We start from the raw sequence: 23,286 nt of genomic DNA, 5'->3' as shown, positions 1-23,286 counted from the left end.
GCTAGGTAAGAGCCATGGTTCTCAACCTTTGTGGGCGCAGGAACCACCTGCCTAACTCCAGCCTCAGAGTTTCTGATTCATTAGGTCTGGGGTCTGGCCCAATAATTTTCATTTCTACCAAGTTCCCAGGTGATATGAATGTGCTGGAAGGATATCACACACATCGGGAACACTGCATTATAGGAATCAATGCAGACCAACCCAAAGCCCATTCACCCACACATCCATCCAGCCCCTCCTTCCGAGTTTATATTAAGCCAGTTCCAGGCAATATGGGCACAGAGAAGAGTAAGACACAGTTCCTGTTCGCAAGACATAGTCTTGTGGGGTAGAAAAAAAGAAAGTAAGAAAACAGTGCTTAGTGTTGTCCGCTTAAGCTGACACATAGCCTTCCTAAGCGTTTTTTGTTTTTCTGATTCCCTCTCAAAGAGTTCAAGCAGGAATTCCCCTGTCGGTCCACTGATTAGGATTCAGCACTTTCACTGCTGTGGCCTGGGTTCTATCCCTGGTCAGGGAACTATGATTCTGCAAGCCCCGCGGTACAGCCAGGAAAAAAAAAAAAAAAAAGAGATCAAGCTTTATGGCCTTAAAGCTTGAATGATCAACAAGCTCAGTCTGCTAAACTAACAACCTCAGGAATGTTCGCTCTCCTGCAAAACCTCACAGATGGAAAATCTCCTCACCGAACTCACAGAGGCCCGAAATATAAAAGCACACCTGACAGCACCCTCTGCATTAATGAGTAAAAATAAAACACTAGGATGACTGTGTTCTTGGAATCTGTACTTGGTTGCCTTCTGAATTAGTTCCTCAATTTAAATTTCAACACATTAGTTTTGGAGAAAAACCTTTTGATTCATGATTGCTCACATTTTCCTTTAAATATTATTAATCACCTGTGGTATATCTTCATTAGGAAAAGTTTAAATTAAGACAGCTCTGTATATCCAGTACTGTTGACTGGCTCTCTTCTGAAGTTCTAGACCTACTCTGACAGGCAATGCAGTTTATGACATATCATGTTAATTACTGGGATGTAAACAGCGATTGTTGATAGGTTTACTTAACACGAATCCTGGAATGAAAGAAAACTTCAATGCATGCCTTGGGTTGAATTCTTCCTTTCAAGTGATGCCTAGATTAGTGAAATTTTATTTGTGACTATAATTCATCTCAATGTTTCCCAAGTTTTTGAAAATGTAATAAAAATAAATGGGTAAAAGAAGAAGAGTTCAGAAGAAATACAAATAAGCACACATAAAAATGTCTTCACATGTTAAAGAAACGACAATTAAAGCAACCTTGAGATACCTTCTTTGTACCTACTAAATTGGCCATTTCAAATAACCACTCAACACTGATGATGTGTTGAAACACGTACACTCAATCCAGTAAGGTGGCAACATAAATCCCTTTAACCCATTTGGAAAGCCACATGATAAATATGAAGCAAAAGCCATAAAGCATTCCTTCCTGGAAACAGAGGAGGTTTCTAGGGACCCAGAAATGTTCTTTCGTGATTTGGACAGTGGTTAGACAGGCGTTCACTCTATAGCTACTCAATAAACTGTGTGTGTTTTATGGTCTCTTCCATGTCTAAATGTTAAGAAAAAAATTTCCTTTGCTTTTACCAATAAGTCATCTACTGGGAACTTGTTCTAAGGAAATCATGTGCAAAGAAGTTCTCTGTAGCATTACCTAAAAAGCAGAACTAGAAACTACCTAATTATTCACCAAAACAGGAATGCTTTGGCAAATTATATGTAATAAAGGAATATTACAAAGTATTATGGTAATTGCAAAGACAGAGCACAATTCTGACAATACAAAACAATGATTTGTAATTACATAAATCTATACATATATGCATAAGGATTAGAAGAGAATATTAAAAATTGTTATGATAAAGGAGTCTGGGTAATTTTCTCCAGAAGTTTCTGTTATTGTTAGATGATCTTTGCCACAAAGAGAACAGAACATGTGGTTAGGACAGGGGCTTTCCTGGTGGCGCAGTGGTTGAGAGTCCGCCTGCCGATGCAGGGGATGCGGGTTCGTGCCCCGGTCCGGGAGGATCCCGCGTGTCGCGGGGCGGCTGGGCCCGTGAGCCATGGCCGCTGAGCCTGCGCGTCCGGAGCCTGTGCTCCGCAACGGGAGAGGCCACAGCAGTGAGAGGCCCGCGTACCGCAAAAAAAAAAAACAAAAAAAAAACAAAAAAACGCAAAGGACAGGGACATCTCACTGGCAAGGACTACCCTTGTCTAATCACAGAGTGATCGTCAAACATTGTTCGAGTGTACTCAGAACACTTTAGATGTTTATAGAACACGGCAGAACAATGCACCCCTATGTTCATAGCAGTACTATTCACAATAGCCAAGACATGGAGACAACCTAAATGTCCAAAAATGGATGGATAAAGAAGATGTGGTAGACACATACAATGGAATACAGTAAGTCCCCTACATACAAACCTTCAAGTTGCAAACTTCCAAAGATGTGAATGTGCGTGCATCCTCTACAAGTGGTTGTGCTTTTGTGTACTTTACTGTACAGTCCTGAATAGAGTACAGTAGTACAGTATCTTTATTTCAAGCCCAGGATGTCTGGAAGCAAGAGGGTAGATAGAATTGAATCCAGCAAGGAACCAGAACCTGTCCCATCAGCATCAGGCATGAGCAAAACTGCAGCTTGCCCTCCATCTCCTGTTGCTGACGATCCTTCAGCTCTACCATCTCCCACCCCCTCTCCCTCCTCCAGTCGGTAACTCTTCTTGCCTGTTCACTCGATGCCAGCCCCTGTATGCCAGCTGTTGTATGGTACTACTGTACTTTTCAAGGTACTGCACTGTAAGATTAAAACTATTTGTTTTTTATGTATTATTTGTGTGAAAAGTATTATAAACCTATTACAGTACAGTACTGTATACCCGATTGTGTTAGTTGGGTACCTAGGCTAACTATGTTGGACTTACGAACAAACTGGACTTAAGAACGTGCTCTCAGAATGGAACTTGTTCGTGTGCAAGGGACTTACTGTACTACGCAGCCATAAAATAATAATGAAGTAATGCCATTTGCAGCAACATGGATGGACCTAGAGATTATCATACTAAATGAAGACATAGAAAGACAAATACCGATTGACATATATACACCAATATGTATAAAATAGATAATAAGAACCTGTGTATAAAAAAATAAAATTCAAAAAGACAAATACCATATGATATCACTTGTATGTGGAATCTAAAATACAACACAAATGAACTTACCTACGAAACAGAAACAGACTCACAAAGAGAACAGACTTGTGGCTGCCAAGGGGTAGTGGGGTGGGGGAGGGATGGATTGGGAGTTTGGGATTAGTAGATGCAAACTATTATATTTAGAATGGATAAACAACAAGGTCCTACTGTATAGCACAGGGAACTATAGTCAATATCCTGTGATAAACCATAATGGAAAAGAATATGTAAAAGAATTTATCTATAACTGAATCCCTTTGCTGTACAGCAGAAATTAACACAACATTGTAAATCAACTATACTTAAAAAAAAAATACGGCAGAGTAGGGAAGTCTAAGAGAGGGAGAGCTGTGTGTAATTGGTCTTTCATTTTGCTTCAAGGCTCTGACATTCTCAAAAGTTATTTTTCCTCCATAACATGTAGCCCCTAAGATAATTCATGGAATTTATTAAAATATCAGGAATTTATTGAGCATCTTGTAAGAACTCAATCTTAAAATGTTACTGGAGAGACAAAGCATTCACCTAAATTTTGAAAAATGTATGGCTTAAGGGTAAAAGTTAATGGTTTGCCAACTGCAAAAGGTACTACATGATGAATTGCCAAATGAATTGCACACCTACCTACCCTGGAACAAAACACTGAGTCAGGCCCAGTGCGGGGGGGTGGTCACCAGAGGCTTTAAAGATGGTGGGAGGTTAATGGGATCCTACAGGCTGGCCCAAAGACAGGTTGGAAAGAGCACAGAGGGCTTCCCCAGGAGGACGGGGGAAGACCCAAGGTGCAAAGGCAGGAAACGAAAGAGCAAGAGTCCTTTGAAGAGATGAGCTGGGACTCAATTACACTGATAGAGCTAGACACCCTCTGCTGATAACAGGGAGTCATTAAGGTTGTTGAACAGAGATACGTGCTCAAAAGAGTGGTTGGGGAGAGGCCCTGGAAGCAGAGTCCATGGTGGCTCAAGAGGTACACACGAGTGCTGAAGGCAGATGGCAGCGGGCCAGGTCTGGATTGAAGAGACTGAAGTAGAGAAAATGGGAAGGGAAACAAGGAAAGGCAGGAAAAATCCAGGTCTGCAGAGGCTAAACATCAGGGCCCCAGCCTCATCCTCGCTACTTACTACTCCTCTAAGCAATGAGCCACACTTTCAAGCCTCAACTCCTTTTATTTTTAAAATAAATTTATCTACCTATTTATATTTTTGGCTGCATTGGGTCTTCGTTGCTACGCGCAGGCTTTCCCTAGTTGTGGTGCATGGGCTTCTCACTGCGGTGGCTTCTCTTGTCATGGAGCACGGGCTCTAGGTGCCCAGGCTTCAGTAGTTGTGGCTCGCGGGCTTAGTTGCTCCGTGCAAGCCTCAACTTCTCACCTGTAAAACAGGAAGGACAATCTGCCCTGTCATGGTGCTGCTGGGGATCAAAAGTACAGGACCATGTTTGATGACAAGGAGTCCTACAAGTTTAAATTAAGAAGAAAGAATGAACCAACTTGGGGATGTGCTCAACAGAGGAGGGCAAAAGAGAGGAAGCTGATCCCAAGGTCTCCACCCTGCATAAACGTACTTTCCCTCCATCTGCATCTATTCGTGAGGGTCACCAAAATCCTTCCTTGCATTTTACTTTTAAATTTATTGTTTTCCCTCTTGGATCTCATTCAGAAATTGTTACATTGTTAGACTTACATTCTAGAGCATGCAGAAACAGTAGAAGAACAGAGTCACTTTAGATCACTCGAGGGGCAGTTCATTTCTAAAGATGCATTCTAAAACACTCGCTTTTGAAAAGTTTCCTTGGAATTAGTTGGGGGAAAAAAGCAAGAAAATAGTCTTAACTACAGAATGTAATTTTTAAGGAAATGCAGCTTTATTTCTTTCAAGTACAAACAATAACTTGGGCTTGGCTAACCAAATGTTGCCTAATCAAGGGAACCTGCTTTAATGTATAGATATAAATGATTTACAGTTAGCACAATCAGTCACAGGTAGAAGAATGCTTCTATGATGCATGAAAATAACTTCTCGTCTTATAGAGACATCTTGTTCCACAATCACTCCACTATTTGCTTAAGCAATCCCTTCTCCCCCGCCCACCCACCCCACAGACAGTTCAAATATAAACTTCACTTCATTCCCCCTAGATCACAACATACATCAAATAAGTGAAACGTAAGTTCCACGTTGCCACAGACGTTGGATCGGTGAGGCCAGCCTTTTTCAACCTGAGCATTCTCATCAAGAGTACCAAGTCTAAAGGAGTGAAATATGTTCACAATGTGAGTATATGGACACCAAACAATTGTGAGCTTTTATCATCTGAATTCATAATTTGCCAGGTTTAAATATAGAAAAACACATTTTTATTTGAGCATATTCATGAAGAGTAGAAGTAGCTGGATTCTTTAAGCTGCAATAATTAAGTATGTTTACACTGGTCAAGACGGTAGTACTAGCTTTAAGCAACTATACCATTCTGGGGGAGATCGGAAACGCATTGAAACAACTTGACAGCAAAACACCTTTCTGCACTGAGCATGATCATTCAGCCTGATTAGGCTGCAGGGAGTGATACAAAGACTATCCAGTAATCCACGTGAGGATTTATCCTGAAAGAAATTCACTTTCCTAGAGTAAGTACAGGGAGCTACGGATCAGAACACTGCCAAAGATGGCTGGTAGGCGTTTCTGTCAAGAATGCTAACCTGTTCTCTCCATCAGACATCCTATCTGGGGACTGCAGAATTCTCGAGTGTCTTGGTTGTCTTAAGTATCTTGGCAAGCACCAGCATAACCAGGTAGGAAGGCTGTGTCAAGGGGACAGACCTAAGGTGCCTCTCCCCTATACTGACAACTCTATGGCCATAAAGGCAAAGGGCACAGTGTGCCCTGACCCAGGCTGCATCCTAGGGCAGCAACCTGACTACACACTTCCCTACAGAGGATGGCAAGTGGTTCAGACACCAAGGCCCAGTAGCCAGACAAGGAGGAGGTACGGAGAACTAGAAGAGGGACGATGGGAAGATTCACCTCTAGGCTCCCAAGAAGCCAGGGCAACAGTCACGGCTTCAAGGAGTTGGCTGGGTTTGGCCAAAGCAACGCGTAAAGCCAGGCTCTACTCTCCTTAGCTACTTCTGTTTGGTTGAAACGCCTCACCTAACAGAAACAAATTCTTCATGTCTAACGTAATACTGTTTCCAGAAGTATTTCTTTTCTCCCTAAGATTTACAAATGCAGAGCAGTAATCATTCTCCTGAGAGCAAATACTAGAATGATTACATAACCCTCATTCACATTTTACTGAGCATTTTTAGTGGCCAGCACAGATTAATTTTAAACTATGAAAAATGAAGTACACAGCTTAAAATAGCAATATTCCCCATCTTCCATTTAAAAGCTATTCAAACACGTGTACTTCCTGTGGAACGTCTTCAAAGTCTAGCCCCTGTCCTGGAGGAAGTCTTTCTTCCTACTTCTCTGATAGGTCTAACAGGTCAGGTTTGACAACACTTATTACTTCAAATAATAGGGCTGGCTGGAGGAAACTAGCTTCCTTTGGAATGGGAACAAAGTCTGCTAAAACCACACTCACTCAGCTCTCCTGGACCCCGTCCTCCCCCGGAGCCTGAAGTTGTTATGGTTCCCTACACAAACCGGAGAGGAAAGAAGCCCACCTTCTACCACAGCAGGGCCACTCAAGAAATCCACCACTCATAAAGAAAGATGGAGTCTATCTGCTTATGATTAAGAATTTTTCAGAAATGAGAATATTCACAAAAGGAGGCAAAGGCAAATCCCTTGCCTCTGAGCTAAGGAAGCAGAAGTCAGTGTGTAGGGCAGAGGGGCCCCTGACTCCATGAAGGGAGACTGAGTTATCCCCTACCCACTGTTCTCACTGACTCCCCACCTTGCTTTATTTCTTTTTAAAGGATAAGTTAAGTTTTCCATTTGTATAAAAGCTGACAATACTATGAATAAAGCTAGCATCCATAAAGCAATTAAATAAAATCCTCAGGTGAAACAAAGACCTCTGTGAGGAGGATCAAAGTTAGGATCCTAAGCACTGCTGTCAAGATCAGCTGTACTACCTTGATGGTACCTTTGGTATTCACCTCTGAAAACTTAAATGGGACATGCCATACAGGTTTCAGGTTTGTCACTTTCAAAACATTTTTCCCACAAAGGACTATACTTATAATCGCTTGGTCTCTGAAGCTACTGGATATATCTGATGGTGAGGTGGGAAGAGGGATGGTCATTAGATTAGTAATCTCAGTTTTTTTGTTCTGGCTGGATGAAAAGGAGTTAAGTTGTTTACCCTTATCATGGCCCAAAGCCTCCTGAGGTTCCTGCAAGATAGATTCCAGCTTCTAATCTGGTTCCACTTCTTGAAGGACCGAGCAGAGCTCACACACAGAACTCAATGTGAAATGGATTTGGGGGATGGAGAAAGATAATTGTTCTTTTACATAATTCCCTCAGAGCCTCAACATGGATATTAACTAAACCCGTCCTTGAAACCAACCATCAAAATTTTCTGAAACCATAACTTTGCAGCATTCAGAGGTCCACTGTCAGGCTCTAGGCTGATAGGATTCTGGGAGAGCTGTGTCCCCACTGTACTCTGAATCATTCTCAGCTCTGCCAGCAACCCTTTTCCTACCTGAAAAACGGATGTGCTTTGTATCAGAGTTAAGAAGATGAATGAATACCTCATATTCCCAGGCAAAGGCTCTCACTCAGGTTCCCATTAAGTTCATCTTCAAACTAGTTTCCTGTCGGTCTGTGAATGAAATGCCCCCCTCACTCCCCTGTAACACAACGGGGAAGAGCTGAATTCTTCCTACTACTTGCTCCCTCGACTTTCTCCCTAATGTTTGTGACAGTTACGTTAAAACAGTTCCACTGCGGAATCACAGCATTATCTAATTTACAGGAATGAGAGGGTGGAGAATACAAACTGGCAGCCCGCAGACATGCTTTGTTTAGCCCACTACATCTTGAATGATCTTCAAGTCGCTGTCAACATTTTTAAAATTAGGGAATTACAAATAAATTTCTGGAGTTCTACCTCCTTCTGAAAAATCAGAAGACCTGCCACACACTGGACCTGTTTCTGCCTAACACTTAGGGCTCCATAACTGCCCTGCCGGATAAGCTTCCCCTGGTGCAGCCCCACCCTACACAGCATGCTGTACTCACTTATGTTTATCTGCGTGGCTCCCCTGGGCGTGTGGCTTTGCGAACCTTAATCTAGGGCAATTCCTTCATTTCCAACAGAAAGTTAACCTGCCTGAGGCTACACATCAAGTTAGAGGCAAAGGAGGACGAAAGTCAGGGTCAGGGATCTTTCTTTCTAATATGGCACACTGCCTCTCTAGAGGACCACAGCTGCTCTCAGCATTTCTTCTACCAATCACTTACATTTTTAAAGTGGAACATGTAACATTTTCTACATTCCCTCTTATCCATTCTTTTTTGTACGTTTGGATTTCTTTATATGTGACAACCTTCTATCAGTGATTTCATTTATATATTATCTCCAAACCTAAAGAAGCAATGAATCAGCAATCAGACAAAACTGAAATATCAACTTTTGCACACCTCAGCAGACACAGGACCAGAAGGAGTCTTAGAAACCAAGTGACAGCCTAACAACTAGCTATACAGACAGGGAAAATGGGGACCAGAGAAGTATATGCCTGGGGTGCAGGGTCCCTAGGTAACAGAGCCAGTCTTCAATCTGCCAGCCCAGTGCTCTTTCTACTGTACCATGTCACCTCTGTGCAGTGACCTAGGCTGTGGGGGACCAAGGACCAGCTTGCTCCACCTAGAAACAAAAACTACATAACTTCCTCACATAGACATGGCCCACCTTCACTCCGTCAAGAACTAGGGTTTAGAATGTGTTACAAACCATCAATTTACAGAGCTGGATTTGCAGTGGAAGACAACTTTTCTTTAGAACTGGTATTTGGTGGAGAGTATGCATGTCACAGAACCTGGTGGTCTTTATAACACGGGTTGTTAGAAAAGCTAAGCCCCATGTGAGAAAAGTTGCTGTAACAACATCATAGCACCTTTGCTTCAACTTCAAAAGAGAAAAAGGCAATGGTAAAAAGCTTTAATAATAGACTGAATGTGTTTTTATAGGCAACCAATTAGCAGATTAATGAGCCATTTAAATATCTTTACTTAAAACCAATATTCAAGAAAGATGAACCCCAAATGCAGCCTCTTATACTGACCAACATAACTAAGTACGAATGAAGTCAACGGTGCACCCCATCAGCATGCTGCGGTGTATGTCAACAAAATGAGCCCTACCCCGACCCCGAGCCCTGGTCCCCTGGCAAACAGAGATAAATGATTGTGCACTGCGTGATGATACCATTAGGTGAGAACTTTGGTTCATGCAGTCGGCTGCCACAGAGGTTGCACTCAAAACCCGCAGCCCCGGCGCCCGAAGTCAGTCAGCGGCGCAGCTCGCGGCATCAGCCGTGCTCCTTCCACAACACCAGGTGAATACTGTGGTCAGGCATGCTGGTGGCAAAGACCAAGCCCGTGTCATTGTGCCCATCCAGTCCATTCAGCCAGGACGCTTCGCCTGCTAGGAAGCTGGAGCCTCTCTTGGATTTCCTATACTCTGGGAGAGGCCAGCGGCTAATCAGGCTCTCTGTCCGCAAGTCCATGATATACAGGTAGCGGTTGTCAAACAGCAGGGCAAAGATATCTCCAAAGCCAAGCAAGGCCAAGTTTGCTATCTCAGGAGTCTTGATGACCCTACAAGGATGAGAGTTAATAAACATGAACCAGAAGGCACCTGTGCTTCTGTTTATGCTACTGTAATCTTTTCTGGAGAAATTTAAAACCAATGCAAAATTCAAGCAGCAAATTTAGAGTTAAATGAAACATTTTTATAAAAAGGAAAATATGAGGATAAAAAGCTCACCCTCCTTTAGAAAAAAGGCCGGGGAGAAGAGCCCTTCATAATGATAAGGGAATATAACATAGGCATATAAGGAGATGAATATTTATAAAAGCACAAAATGCCCATCTAAGCTGGAAAGGATCTTACAGATTATCTCGTTTAATACTCTCACTTCTAAGATGTGAAAACTGAAGTACAGCCAGGATAAATAATTTGGCTAAGGATTCACAACTAGTTAGTTACCAGTCAGAACGAGAGGGTAACACTCAACTCTTACCACTAGGTAAAAACTACTATACAGTCATCCCTTGTTATCCAAAGGGATTGGTTCCTGGACGCCCTCAGATACCCAAATCCGAGGATGCTCCAGTCCCTTATATAAAATGGCGTAGTACAGCTGGCCCTCCACATCCATGGATGCAGAGCACACGGATACGGAGGGCCGATGGTACTGGCCTAGGGAAACCTCCCCCAGCCCAGAACAAAGACTAAAAACCAAGTGACTCAGACTCAGTGCTTCTCTATTCGGCACGTAGCAAACACAGGTTCCTCTCTAAGAACAGCAGAGGCTGAATATATAAAGTTCCCCCAAATAATTCAGAAACATTTATTAATAGATTGATAGTAAGTTAGAGAAAACTGTGAGAGTTGGGAGGACAGCCTTAACCTTCTCAGGTTGGCAGTTCCTAAAACATCGACGACAAAGGCAGAAAGTGGGAGGGACCTTGCCAAACAGGAACACAAATGAAAACAAAACAAAACGAAACGAAACCCTCCGTCTCTCTTATCTGCACATTTTAGTAAGGCGAAAAGTTGCTGTCCTCTTTGGAGGCACTAGGAAAAGAGCTATAAGACAAGGGCTATACAAATTCTGCTGTGACAATATATTTAGCCTAGGTGAGACTCCAGTTTATCCTACATCTTAACAAGGACACTACCAACTAGTGTATGTCCAAGAGGTCAATCAGAAGGGACAGGGCCTGGTGACCAGGACAAGCAAGGAACAGCTGAAGAATATGAGCTTGAGGCGGGGAGAAAGCAAAGTGGCAGGGACAGGGAAGCTATACATGATCATCGCCTTTCAACAGTGAAGGATGCGTGAGAGGCCAGGCATCAGGCGCTCTAGCAGAGAGAACGAAGGTCAAAGGGAAAGACCGTTACAAAGGAGCAGATTTTAGTCTGGTATCAGGAAGGGAGGGGATTTAGCAGTGAAGAGTAAGACCTGCTCCTCACACTCAAACAGTCCAAAACAACCTTCTTAACGTGCTTCTCTTCTTCATTTCCTTGCTTGCTCATTCACCCAGCTGCTCAAGCTAGGAAACATGGCAACCATGCAAATCGCAAACCACAAATCCAATCACCAAGATCTACGGATTTTACCTCCTAAACTTTCCTTTAATTTATTCACTACTACCTGAACTGCCCCAACTCTGACCCAGGACATCACCTTTGCCTGCACTGCTACCAAGAGTTTTCAATGGGTGCCCCCACGTCTGCCCTTGGCCCCTTCCAATCAGTTAACCTCACACTAAAATCTAATCCTATCATATTTTAAACTTTTAAACCCTTCAATGGCTCTCTACTGCACGCACATCTGCCACTCTGGCCTTCTTTCAGTCACTCAAAGGCACCAGGCTCTGGCGTCTCAGGGTCTTTCAGCAGACTCTGCCCTCGCGTCTACAATGCTCCTCGCTGCACTCTCGCTCCTGGCGCTTAGTGAAATGTGTCTACTCATCCTTTAGAGCTCGGCCCCAATCTCCTCCTCAAAGAAGCTTTCCTTTACTCCTCAAACTAGGCAGGGTCTCAAAGTACCCTGAACCATGTTGCTCTTATCCCAACCATGAAAACACCTGAATGCAGTCAGCTGTTTAATTTAGTCAGCCTTCCCTGGGTAGTCATTTCCACAAGTTTGGTAAGTGTCTCTGCTGGTTCCCAGTGTACATCACAGTGCCTAACATACAGGTTAAATAAATAAGTATCTGCTAATGACTAGAGAAGTGGTGCAGTAAGCATGGGAAAATACAAATTCCTACAAGAGAGCGCCAAAGGAAACTGGGGGAAGCAGCAGGAAAGTCTAGTAAGTCCCACATCATCAACACAAGCAGAAAATGACCAGAAACTTGGAAAACAGAGTGGCTAGGGGACAGGACTTAAGCCTGAGGAAGTTGAGCTGACTCCAAAGACCCCAGCACAAATGTGCTGCAGGACAGAACACAGGTCCTGACGGGCTCACAGCCTGTCTACTTTGATTACTTTAGAACTGTAAACAGACATCCCTGCTGTGCACTCTGGGCCCTTAAACCTACAAAACCCCACCTGCTGCACTGAGATAACCTAGCTCAAGGGATTGCACCATAGCTTAGCTTTATGGAGCAACATGCTACTATTTGTGCTTTCTTTTCAATTAGCATCAAAGCTTACAGAATGCAACCTGGTCCTGGCAACTGAGGCCACAGGATTTGTACAAGATTTCAAAAAGAGGCTGTTATGTTCATGTTTGAGGGGAAAAAGCAAGAGATAAAATAGCCCCTTTTCAAAAAATAAAAAAATCTGAACTTAGTACTTGCTAGCAGCAAACAATCTTGCAGATTTATTGGTTACAGCTAGTATATCGAAACATCAAAAATTAACAGAACTTTCATCTGGGACTCTGGACTCTATATGCCATTCTGAGTAAGAAGCACGAGAATATAGGATCAAATTAAACCTTTAGAGACTCTCAAACTCTAAGCATTAATCAGATTATAATACCTCTATTCCACCTTGCCTCTTCACCCCTCTCTCCTAAATTTTAATTCAAAACAAAACCAATATTAAACTATCAAAGATCTGATTTTCCCACGGTGACTAAGGTCATATCTGTGGGGAACTGGTTCCAGGAACCCCCTGGATAACAAAATGCATGGACGCTCAAGTCCTTTGTATAAAATGGTGCAGTATCTGCATATAACCTACACACATCCTCCCGTATACTTCAAACCATCTCTAGATTACTTACATCTAATACAATGCAAATGCTATGTAAATAGTTGCTGGTGCATGGCAAATTCAAGTTTTGCTTTTTGGAACTTTCTGGACTTTTTTTTTTTTATATATATTTTTGATCCTCAGTTGGTTGAATCTGTGGGTGCGGAACCCATGGCCAAATGTACTCCAATTTCTTACTTTGCAAAGAATCAAGTTCTTTCAAAAGTTCCTTATCTCTGGCTTGCTGGTTCCTTAAGCATATGCCTGCCCGATGATCCAACCACAGATGGATGGATGGATGGATGCTGGACTAGGGTGAGCTGTGGGATATTGGGCAAGGCCCTTATCCTCTCTCAGCTTCAGTTTCCCCATCTATAAAATGAAGAGGTTGGACTAATGTTTTCTGGTATCTGTTCCAGTCTTTTTTTGTCAAAATGTAATCATCAATCATTTCTAGAAATTATTCTGACAGCTTGGAAATCTAACTGGTTAGAAATGTAGGTCTAACTCCAGGAAGACATAAATGAGGTTGTAACTTTACAACCAGAGAGACTGGGCCCACCAAAGTCCTGCGGGCTAGCGGGATCAGATTCCATACAAGTTGACCTCAAACAGTCATGCATAAAAACAATGAAGAAAATGTTCAGTTTCTGTCCCCAGGCCAGCACTTCCTGACATGCTATGGAACACTAATTCTGTGAGCTGTTAACATGTGCTCCTCAAAACAAGGGCTCTATGCACAATACATGTGAAGTACAGTAGGTTAAACAAATTAAAACAGGTTTCTTTATATAGGACTTCTCACACCTATTAGTAATAAAAACCTGTCAGGTCGTCTGCTAGGTCCTCATTACAGGCATTTCATTTAAACTTTACTTTACAGGTGAGACAATTCAGACACAGAAAGGTTAAGAAACTTACATAAAATCACACAGCTCATAAGAAAGAGAACTAGGTCTTAAACCAAGGTTTATTTATCACCAAAGTAGGTTCTCTTAATCACCATATGTCACTGGCTTCCATCAGCCTCCAATATGCTAACAGATACCGCCAGTCTCCAAGAGGGGTCTATGATATACAGTGAATCACAAAATTATTTGTCTACAGACCTCTATTTCTTTCATTGGAGAGAAACTTTGCAGGTTGTAACTTTCTCCAAGTTTCTCTGTCTTTCTGCCAGTCAGCCGAAAGCCACTCAATCCCTCAACACAGAATTTCAACTGACCAGGAAGTAGAACTTAAAATATTAGAACCAGAGGAGATCTGAAAGATCTTTTCATCCAAACTCTTCATTTTCCAGAGAAGCTGGAAGGGGAATTCAGAAATTCTTAAAGTGGAAGTAACTCAAAGTAAGAAGACTTAGAATCTAGACCCTTTACATTCTAACATATAACTCTAATTTAATTACTGCCTTTAAAACATTTTTGTGTGAGATTTTCAGCACACAACTGATGGACTAAACATTTCCCCAAAGCAAGTTACTAACTGGTTTATGGAAATATTTAGTCTTGCCTTTATTATTATTATTATTTTTTTTTTTTTTGCGGTACGAGGGCCTCTCACTGCTGTGGCCTCTCCCGCTGCGGAGCACAGGCTCCGGACGCGCAGGCTCAGCGGCCATGGCTCACAGGTCCAGCCGCTTCGCGGCATGTGGGATCTTCCCGGACCGGGGCACGAACCCGAGTCCCCTGCATCGGCGGACTCGCAACCACTGCGCTACCAGGGAAGCCCTTGCCTTTATTATTAAACTGCAACAGACTGTTAAAGGTAAAGGTCCAAGGGAATATTACCTGAGAATATCATAACTGGCAAAGTCCCACTGGTAGAGACCCAGTGCCGAACTACAGACAATGTATTTGCCATCAAAATGAAGTCTTGGCTGCAGGCAGATACTTCTATCCTCAGAGACAGACAACGTCTTTAAGCACTTACAGTTAATTTCTCTCCCAATTGGCCAAATCTACAGATAAGAGAAAATTAGGAAAGATGAGAAATCACATCACCATAGAAAAGCTTGTCCTTAAACAATGTGCCCTGTGTTTGCTGACGTCAAATACAAAGTGAAGTAAACTGGAGAGACCACAGGTTTTACAGCTGAAGCATGGGTTCAAATTCTGATTTGGCACATATGTGTTGCGTAATCTTGGGTAAAATATTTAACCTCTTTGAACCTTAGTTCCTGCAGTGAAGACGGTTAGTGCCTACCATATGGAACAGTTTAAAAGATGCAATAAAAACACATGTAAGAGTGCTCTGTAAACTTTTTTGCAAATTGCTATTATTATGACACAAGTAAATGTTTATGTTTTCATACTTTAGATCTAAGAATTGAGGAGAGCAGGAGATATATGTCTTAAGAAAAGGTAAGAACGCATTGAAGATAAATTTCTGTGGATTTTTTCCCCCTTCATTTACAAATCAGAGTTAGAAACTGCCTAGAGCACAGGAAAATGAACAATTCTCTTTCCAGTGGGTTTAAGAGGGCTTAAAGACATTCCTTCCTCCCTTGAAATATTCCCCCCGTGCCACACTCTTTCATAAGGCAAAGTAATGGAGGGAAAAAAACCTCACCTTGATCTCATATTTGTCTGCACTTAAGAGGATGTAGTCTCCAGGGCTGTGCAAGAGAGACTTGACTTTGCACTTTTGCAAGACCACCTAGAAATAATAAATATCCATGTTACAGAAAGATCCTTTTAGTACTGTTCCTACCCCTATTAAAATAGGAAAAAGAGCTCAAAATGATATGGTATATGAGTAATCTATAACTCTATGTTAACTATAACACAAGTTAACCTTTACTAGAGTTTTACTATTACCAGATTCTTTAGATTATTAGCAAGACCTAAAAGTGTCTAATGTTGGCAGCATTTACTCTTAGCTTTAGTCTGGAAGCATACCTTACGACTGACTTTAAAAATTATAAAACGTGGGCTTCCCTGGTGGCGCAGTGGTTGAGAGTCCACCTGCCGATGCAGGGGACATGGGTTCGTGCCCTGGTCCGGGAGGATCCCGCGTGCCGCGGAGCGACTGGGCCCGTGGGCCACGGCCGCTGGGCCTGCGCGTCTGGAGCCTGTGCTCCGCAACGGGAAAGGCCACAGCAGTGAGAGGCCCGCATACCGCAAAAAAAAAAAAAAAAAAAATATATATATATATAAAACGTGACTTCATAAAAAATGTGAGGGATAGGAAAGAAAAAAGTCCATTCACATAATAGATACAAAGGACCTGTTTTCATAAGCATGTGCATCATAAAGGGAAAGGCACTCGACTTGGGACCAGAATCTGTCATATGTTGACTCTGCAACCTTGGGCAGGACCATCTAACCTCTTCATTTCTCAGTTTCCTTATCTTTAAAATAGGGGATGGGGCACCTATTATCTCAAATAATTGTAGTGAAAATGAAATAAAACAAAGAAAATAATAATGTAATGGAAGCTAACATTCCATTAGCATGTGGGATAATCTGTAAACACTAGCTTCTGGTTATTTTAGGAATAAATAAGCATAAAGTGAGAGGGGAGGCCAGGCTCACTCATTCAGAAGCCTGGGTTGCAGATTCAAATGAAACTGACAGACCTGCTACTGAGTGCCAGGCACCTTGCTGGGTTCTGTCCCATCATCTCATTTAGTACTCACAGGAACATCTAGCAGATGATGAAACTCAGGCCCTGAAGGGAAGAGTAACTTATCTAAGACATCTCAGTCAGTGTCCTGGCCCCAAGTCCACTGTTTTTAACATAACACCAACTTGTATTATATAACTTTTCTATTTAAAATTGAATGCACCCAGTACAGAATTTTTTTTCCCAATGTTTTTATTGTCGTAAAATACACATAACATAAAATGTAGAATCTTAACCATTTTTAAGTGTACAGTTCGGTGGTATTACTGGTCTTCTCACACAATCACCCACCCAGTCTAAAAGCCACTAGTCATCAGATTCTTTCTTCTTCTTTGCTCCCCATGAGTAAGTTCAGTTGGCTTTACCTTAAAGACACATCCTTCGTGTATGCCTTTCTCTTTCTTTATTGCCACCCAAGTCCAAGCCATGGGTCTCTCTTGCTTAGACTACTGCAAAAGCCTAACTGGCCACCCTGCATCCACTTGTGCCCCACTGTAACCCATTTTTCACTCAGCAGTTATCTTCTTTTTTTAAAAAAATTTGCTTTTAAATTAATTTATTTATTTATTTTTGGCTGTGTTGGGTCTTCGTTTCTGTGCGAGGACTTCCTCTAGTTGCGGCAAGCGGGGGCCACTCTTCATTGCGGTGCGCGGGCCTCTCACTATCGCGGCCTCTTGCGGAGCACAGGCTCCAGACGCGCAGGCTCAGTAGTTGTGGCTCATGGGCCTAGTTGCTCCGCGGCATGTGGGATCTTCCCAGACCAGGGCTCGAACCCGTGTCCCCTGCATTGGCAGGCAGATTCTGAACCACTGCGCCACCAGGGAAGCCCAGCAGTTATCTTCTTAAAAACATGAAATTACACCAGACTCTTGCTCAGAACTCATCACTTGCTTTCTACTATACTTACAATAATCCAGAATCCTTAATGAGGTCTAGTAAAGCGGACATGATGGCCCCTCTCCCACACCTCCCCCAACTACAGCACAGCTCCGCTGGCCTTCCAGGGCAACAGCTTATCAAATGTTCTAGGCTCTTTCCCACCCCAGGGCCTGTGCACATACGGCACCCTCTGAAACACTCCATTTACACAGTTACCTCCCATTTATTCTTCACATTTGGCCCCTTCTCTAAAAGCTTTACCTGAATCAAAATGAATTAGACCCTGCACTTTTCCTCCATAGCACTTAACACAATTTGTGAACTTGTGAAATTACTAATAACTATTCCTCCTACTAGACTAACATTCGCATCAAGCCTGGGTCTGTTTTGCTCACTCCTGCATCCTTAGCCCCTCACAGAATAGCATGATAAACTCAAAAAAAGTGTTTCTGCATGGCATTTCCACTTTTTACATGGCTTTTGATTCTCACAGCAATCGTTTTTTTGAAAACTAGAAGACATCACAACATTCTTCTAAAGATCCTGTACATTTTTGGTTCACTTCTTGCAAGCATTATTTTCTCCTCCTTCCTCCTTCCCTTTCTTCGCAATTTATTTAAACTAAAAAACCAAAAAACACTGTCCACCCATTTCTCCCACTCCCCACATCCCACCCCCGGCCTCTGGCAACCACCAATCTGTTCTCTGTATCTATGAGCTTGGCTTTTTTTTCCCCTGTAGAGTCTACCTATAACAGAGATCGTATGGTATTTGCCTCTTTTTTGTCTTACTTCACTTAGCATAATGCCCCTGAGGTCCATCCACTTGTCACATATGGCAAGATTTCATTCTTTTTTTTACGGCTAAATAATATTTCAATACATATATCCCTTCATCCATCTATGGACATTTTGGTTGTTTCCATATCTTGGCTATTGTAAATAATGCTGCAATGAACATGGGGGTGCATGTATCTTTCTGAGTTAGTGTTTTCAATTTCTTTGGATAAATACCCAGAAGTGGAATTGCTGGATCATGTGGAAGTTCTATTTTTCATCCTTTGAGGAACTTCCAAACTGTTTTCCGTAGTGGCGGCACCAATTTACATTCCCCTAAAAGTGAACAAAGGTTCCCTTTTCTACACAATCTCACGAACACCTGTTATTTCTTGTCTTTTTGATAATAGTCATTCTAACTAGTATGACGTGATATCTCATTGTGGGTTTTTTCCCCCTTTTATTTAGTTAGTTGCCTGTGCTGGGTCTTAGTTGTGGCATGTGGGATCTTCATTGCCACGTGTGGGATCTTTGTTGCAGCATGTGGGATCTTTTTTATAGTTGCGGCATGCAGGATCTAGTTCCCTGACCAGGGATCGAAACTGGACCCCCTGCACTGGGAGTGCAGAGTCTTAACCACTAGACCACCACGGAAGTCCCTCATTGTGGTTTTGATCTGCATTTCCCTGATGATTAATTATGCTGAACATCTTTTCATTTACTTGTTAGTTGTTGTTTTCATTTATCATCTACATGTCTTCTTTGGAAAAATGCTCAGATCTTCTGCCCATTTTTTAATCAGACTGTTTGGTTTTTGCTATTGAGTTGTATGAGTTATTTATCTATTTTGGATATTAGCCCCGATCTGATATATAATTTTCAAATATTTTCTCCCATTCAGTAGGTTACCTCTTAATTTTGTTAAGTTTCTTTTGCTGTGCAGCTTTTTAGTATGGTGTAGTCCCACTTATTTATTTTTGCTTTTGTTGCGTTTGGTGTTAGATTCAAAAAATCATTGCCAAAACCTATGTCAAGATGCTTACGATCTCTTCTTCTAGTCTTAAGTTTTATGATTTCAGGTGTTAAGAAGTTCAAATCTTTATTCGATTCTGAGTTAATTTTTATGTATGGTGTAAGACAGTGGTTGCGTTTCATTCTTTTGTAGGTGGCTGTTCAGTTTTCCCAACACCATTTATTGAAGACACTGCCCTTTCCCCATTGTATATTCTTGGCTCCTTTGTCATAAATGAATTGACCATATATACGTGGGTTTATTTCTGGGCTATCTATCCTGTTCCATTGATCTATGTGTCTGTTCTGCCAATACCATAGTTTTAACTACTGTATCTTTGTCATATAGTTTAAAAGCATGATGCCTTCAGCTTTGTGCTTTTTCAAGATTGCTTTGGCTTTTTGAGTTTTTTTGTGGTTCCATACAAATTTTAGGATTATTTGTCTTATTTCCTTGAAAAATGCCATTGGAATTTTGATAGGGATTGCACTGAATATGCAGATTGCTTTGGGTAGTATGGACGTTTTAACAATACCGATTGTTCCAATCCATGAGCATGAAATACCTTTCCATTTATTTGTGTCTACTTCAATTCCCTTCATTAATGCCTTGCAGTTTTCAATATACAGGTCTTTCTGTTATGTACTGGTTAAACTTATTCCCAGGTATTTTATTCTTTTTGATGCAACTGTAAATGGAACTGTTTTCTTTATTCCTTTTTCTGATAGTTCATTATTAGTGTACAGAAAGGCAACAGATTTTTGTGTATAGATTTTACATCTTGCAACTTTACATGTAGTTTACAAGTTCTAACAGTCTTCTGGTGGAGTCATCAAAATACCACGCATCTGCAAATACTGACAGCTTTACCTCTTCCTTTCCAACATGGATCCCTTTTTTTCTTTTTCTGCTCTGTCTAGGACTTCCAATTATATGTTGAATAAAAGTGGCTAGAAACCAGCACAATGTTCTTTTAAAGAGCCTGTACATTTTTCTTCCACTTCTCGCAAGCATTTTCTTTTTTAAAATGAAAATTACTTTTCTGATTTAAAAATATGCTTATCCTAAAGGGAAAAAAGTACTCAATTCCACAAGAAATAATCATCTTCAACATTTTAGTGCAAAAACACATTTAGAAACTGTCGTCATACTCTACATAGTTTTTTGTAAGTAACCTGTTTTATTTGCTCCCTCTACCCACCTAATATATTGTGGGCATATTTCCATGTCCGTAAGTCACTCATTCATTAAACTATTTACTGAGTGTCTTTTACATGCTGGCCATTGTTATACACCATCATGCTTTGTGGTTGTATCTATCCCATCTTATGACTCATCTACCACTTATGAGGCAGCATCTACCATCCTCCATCCCACCCCCAGCTCCCCCACCCTCAGCAAGACTGATGTCAACATTTCTTCTGTAAGTCTTCCTACCTTGGTGACCCATTCTGTGTGCCCGGTGAGTGTGTTCAGGCACGTCCCAGCAGATAAAGCCCATACTTTCACAGTGAAGTCTGCAGAGCCACTCACCAAGATGTCCAGTTCATCATTGTAGTCGACGCTAAACACTAGTATATACAACACACACAAAGTTAAAATACGCCTTTGCCTGTGGGTCTTTCATAGTAGAGTTCAATTACATTTATTCTCCCTAGCTGCCCAACTGTATAATTTCTCAACCAGAACTACTGTAGGAATGATGCTTTCTCAGCTAGCAATTTTATGCTAAAAAATATATCCATTTCAAAATTCTTTTTATTATCATAGCTTATAATTCTAAGGATGAAAAGCTCCTGGAATAGTACGATCTCTTATACTTGTACTAGGTTCAGAGTGGGAGGTAAACCAGTGTAGTAGATAATGGCATTTCTTCTCAGGACTGCCTGCCTGATACTACACGTAACTTATCTAGCCTATGCAGGAAAAACAGAACGTAAGTGGACCAACTCATATTTGTACTATTTACTGCAGTAAGATAAAACGTCAAGAGTATAAGCTGCAAAACAATACCCATACTCAAAAAAAGCCAGTGTAATGAGAAAAACAAAACAAAGATCTTAAAGGTCAGACTGAGCCATTCTCTCAAACTGTCTGATTTTCTTTAGAGCTCTATCCCCAGCACCTAAAACAGTGCCTGAGTATAGCAAGTACTCAAATATTTGTTTTTTAAATGCCTGCCAAGCTCTAAAGGAATACTGGGGACCCAAAGATGAAGACACTGCTCTTTTCTTTAAGGAACTCAGACTAAGTGAGGGGTGGAAGAGGAAGTCCAAAAAAAAAGATAAATAAATGTTTACCTCTTGCTAGGGAAACACCAAGGAGAATGACTAACTCTGCCCAGGGGTATCAGGGAGGACTTCAGGGAAGAGGCGATATTGGAGATGGGCCCTGAAGGATGAGTAGAATTTATCAAGAAAAGAAAGAGAATACTGCAGGTAGAGGGAACAGCAAAGGCATGGAGTTAGGTAAAGCCACAGCAATGTCCAGGGAACAGCAAAGAGGAAATTTTTTAGAACGGGGCTCTCAAAGCTGACCAGGTATAAAATCACCTGGAAGTCAATGTACAACCCTGGACACTGTGGAATATTACACTCAGTTTGATATATAAGTTCCATGTTAAATCATATATCTTCAAAATATTAATTTCTACAACAAACAAGTGGTAGCAGAGAAGACTGAAGAAAAATGTACAGGATGACAAACAAAATGGGGGGGGACTTGGTTTTTTGCCACAAAACATCTAGGTTTACATTAAAGAATTACTGAGTACCAGGTACGGTGCAAGGAATTCAGGACCTAAGTGTGAATAAGACACGCAGGATCCCTGTCCTTCTGGAGCTTACAGGTTGGTGGGGAAACAAGGTTATCATACTTACTTGTATTGATATGGTAAGTGTTAACACACGTATTGGGAAACCTACAGCAGAGAAACTCAACCTGTTTAGGGAGTACAGGAAGGCTGCTCATAAGTGTCTCAAGAGCATAGACTATGATTCTCAGGGGCTAATGCAGTGGGTAAAGGGCAGAAAGGAAGAAGGGAGCAGCTGCACAAGAGGCTGGGAACTACATCAACATGATTTCTGCAGAGTTCCAAAATACAGTGAAGCAGAGGGAGAAGCTCAGATCTGAAGGGTACGTTCAAATGACCAGTTTTTTACAAACTAAGGCTGCTGTAAAATTATTGTCAACCAAGCTTCAATTTGATGTAATCTGTATAGTCACTCCAAATGATTTCCAGTCCTAATTCTACAAATAGAGTGGACTGAATTTACAAGTGTAGCACTTACTCAATTTGGAGGTATGGAATCTGATCAAAACAGAGGGGGCTGACTGTTCAGTAGGATATAAATGAAATAGGGGAAAAAAAGAACTGCCTCTCCTAGCATAAGGGTATAAAGGACATAAGAGTTAAAAAATGGGCCAAGGAAAAGCAAAATTAGGGGGAAAATTCCAAAAAAAGAGTAACTTGAATAAAGGGATTAACTGTAGTGACTGAGAAAGAAATTGGGGGAAAGACAGGTTAAATTAAAAAACAAAAACAAAAAAGGGATCACATTCTTGGCTCCTGGCTTTAAGGAATGAGGGTAAAGTAGCTGTTGAAACCCTTGAAGAAAGGCAACCCACCCGCCCCCGTGTGCCCCCGGAAGTGCTGGGTCCTGGCTCCGGAACTCCATTCCCAGCAGGCCACAGTGTTGTCAAAGGAGCCTGTCACAAGCTTCTGCTCATCAAACTTCACCGCTGCACAAGTGTGGGTCTGGATGCCATAAACACACTGCCCTGTGCTCACATCCCATAGTTTTGCAGACAAATCATCTGACCCTTCAAGAGAAAAACAGGGAGGTTAGTAAGAAAAC

General features: G+C 41.7%; 1 protein-coding gene across 3 annotated transcripts in view; it reads right to left on the bottom strand.

Annotated features, from left to right (window-relative positions):
- Positions 1-5,085: 5,085 nt before the first annotated feature.
- Positions 5,086-23,286, bottom strand: part of FBXW2 (F-box and WD repeat domain containing 2) — a 32,068-nt gene continuing 13,867 nt past the window's right edge. For all 3 annotated transcript variants that reach the window (XM_067743490.1, XM_067743489.1, XM_067743491.1), the window contains 5 exons: positions 23,057-23,251; positions 20,867-21,000; positions 15,707-15,793; positions 14,926-15,095; positions 5,086-10,020 (listed from right to left, as the gene is read on the bottom strand). In XM_067743490.1, the coding sequence (XP_067599591.1) occupies positions 9,732-10,020; positions 14,926-15,095; positions 15,707-15,793; positions 20,867-21,000; positions 23,057-23,251 (875 nt within the window). In that variant the 3' untranslated portion in view covers positions 5,086-9,731. The remainder of the gene's footprint in view (positions 10,021-14,925; positions 15,096-15,706; positions 15,794-20,866; positions 21,001-23,056; positions 23,252-23,286) is intronic.

The sequence above is a fragment of the Pseudorca crassidens genome, chromosome 7 (assembly GCF_039906515.1).
Source record: "Pseudorca crassidens isolate mPseCra1 chromosome 7, mPseCra1.hap1, whole genome shotgun sequence".
NCBI lineage: Eukaryota > Metazoa > Chordata > Mammalia > Artiodactyla > Delphinidae > Pseudorca > Pseudorca crassidens.
Note: the sequence above shows the minus strand (reverse complement) of the source record. Positions and strands in the feature narration are given on the sequence as shown.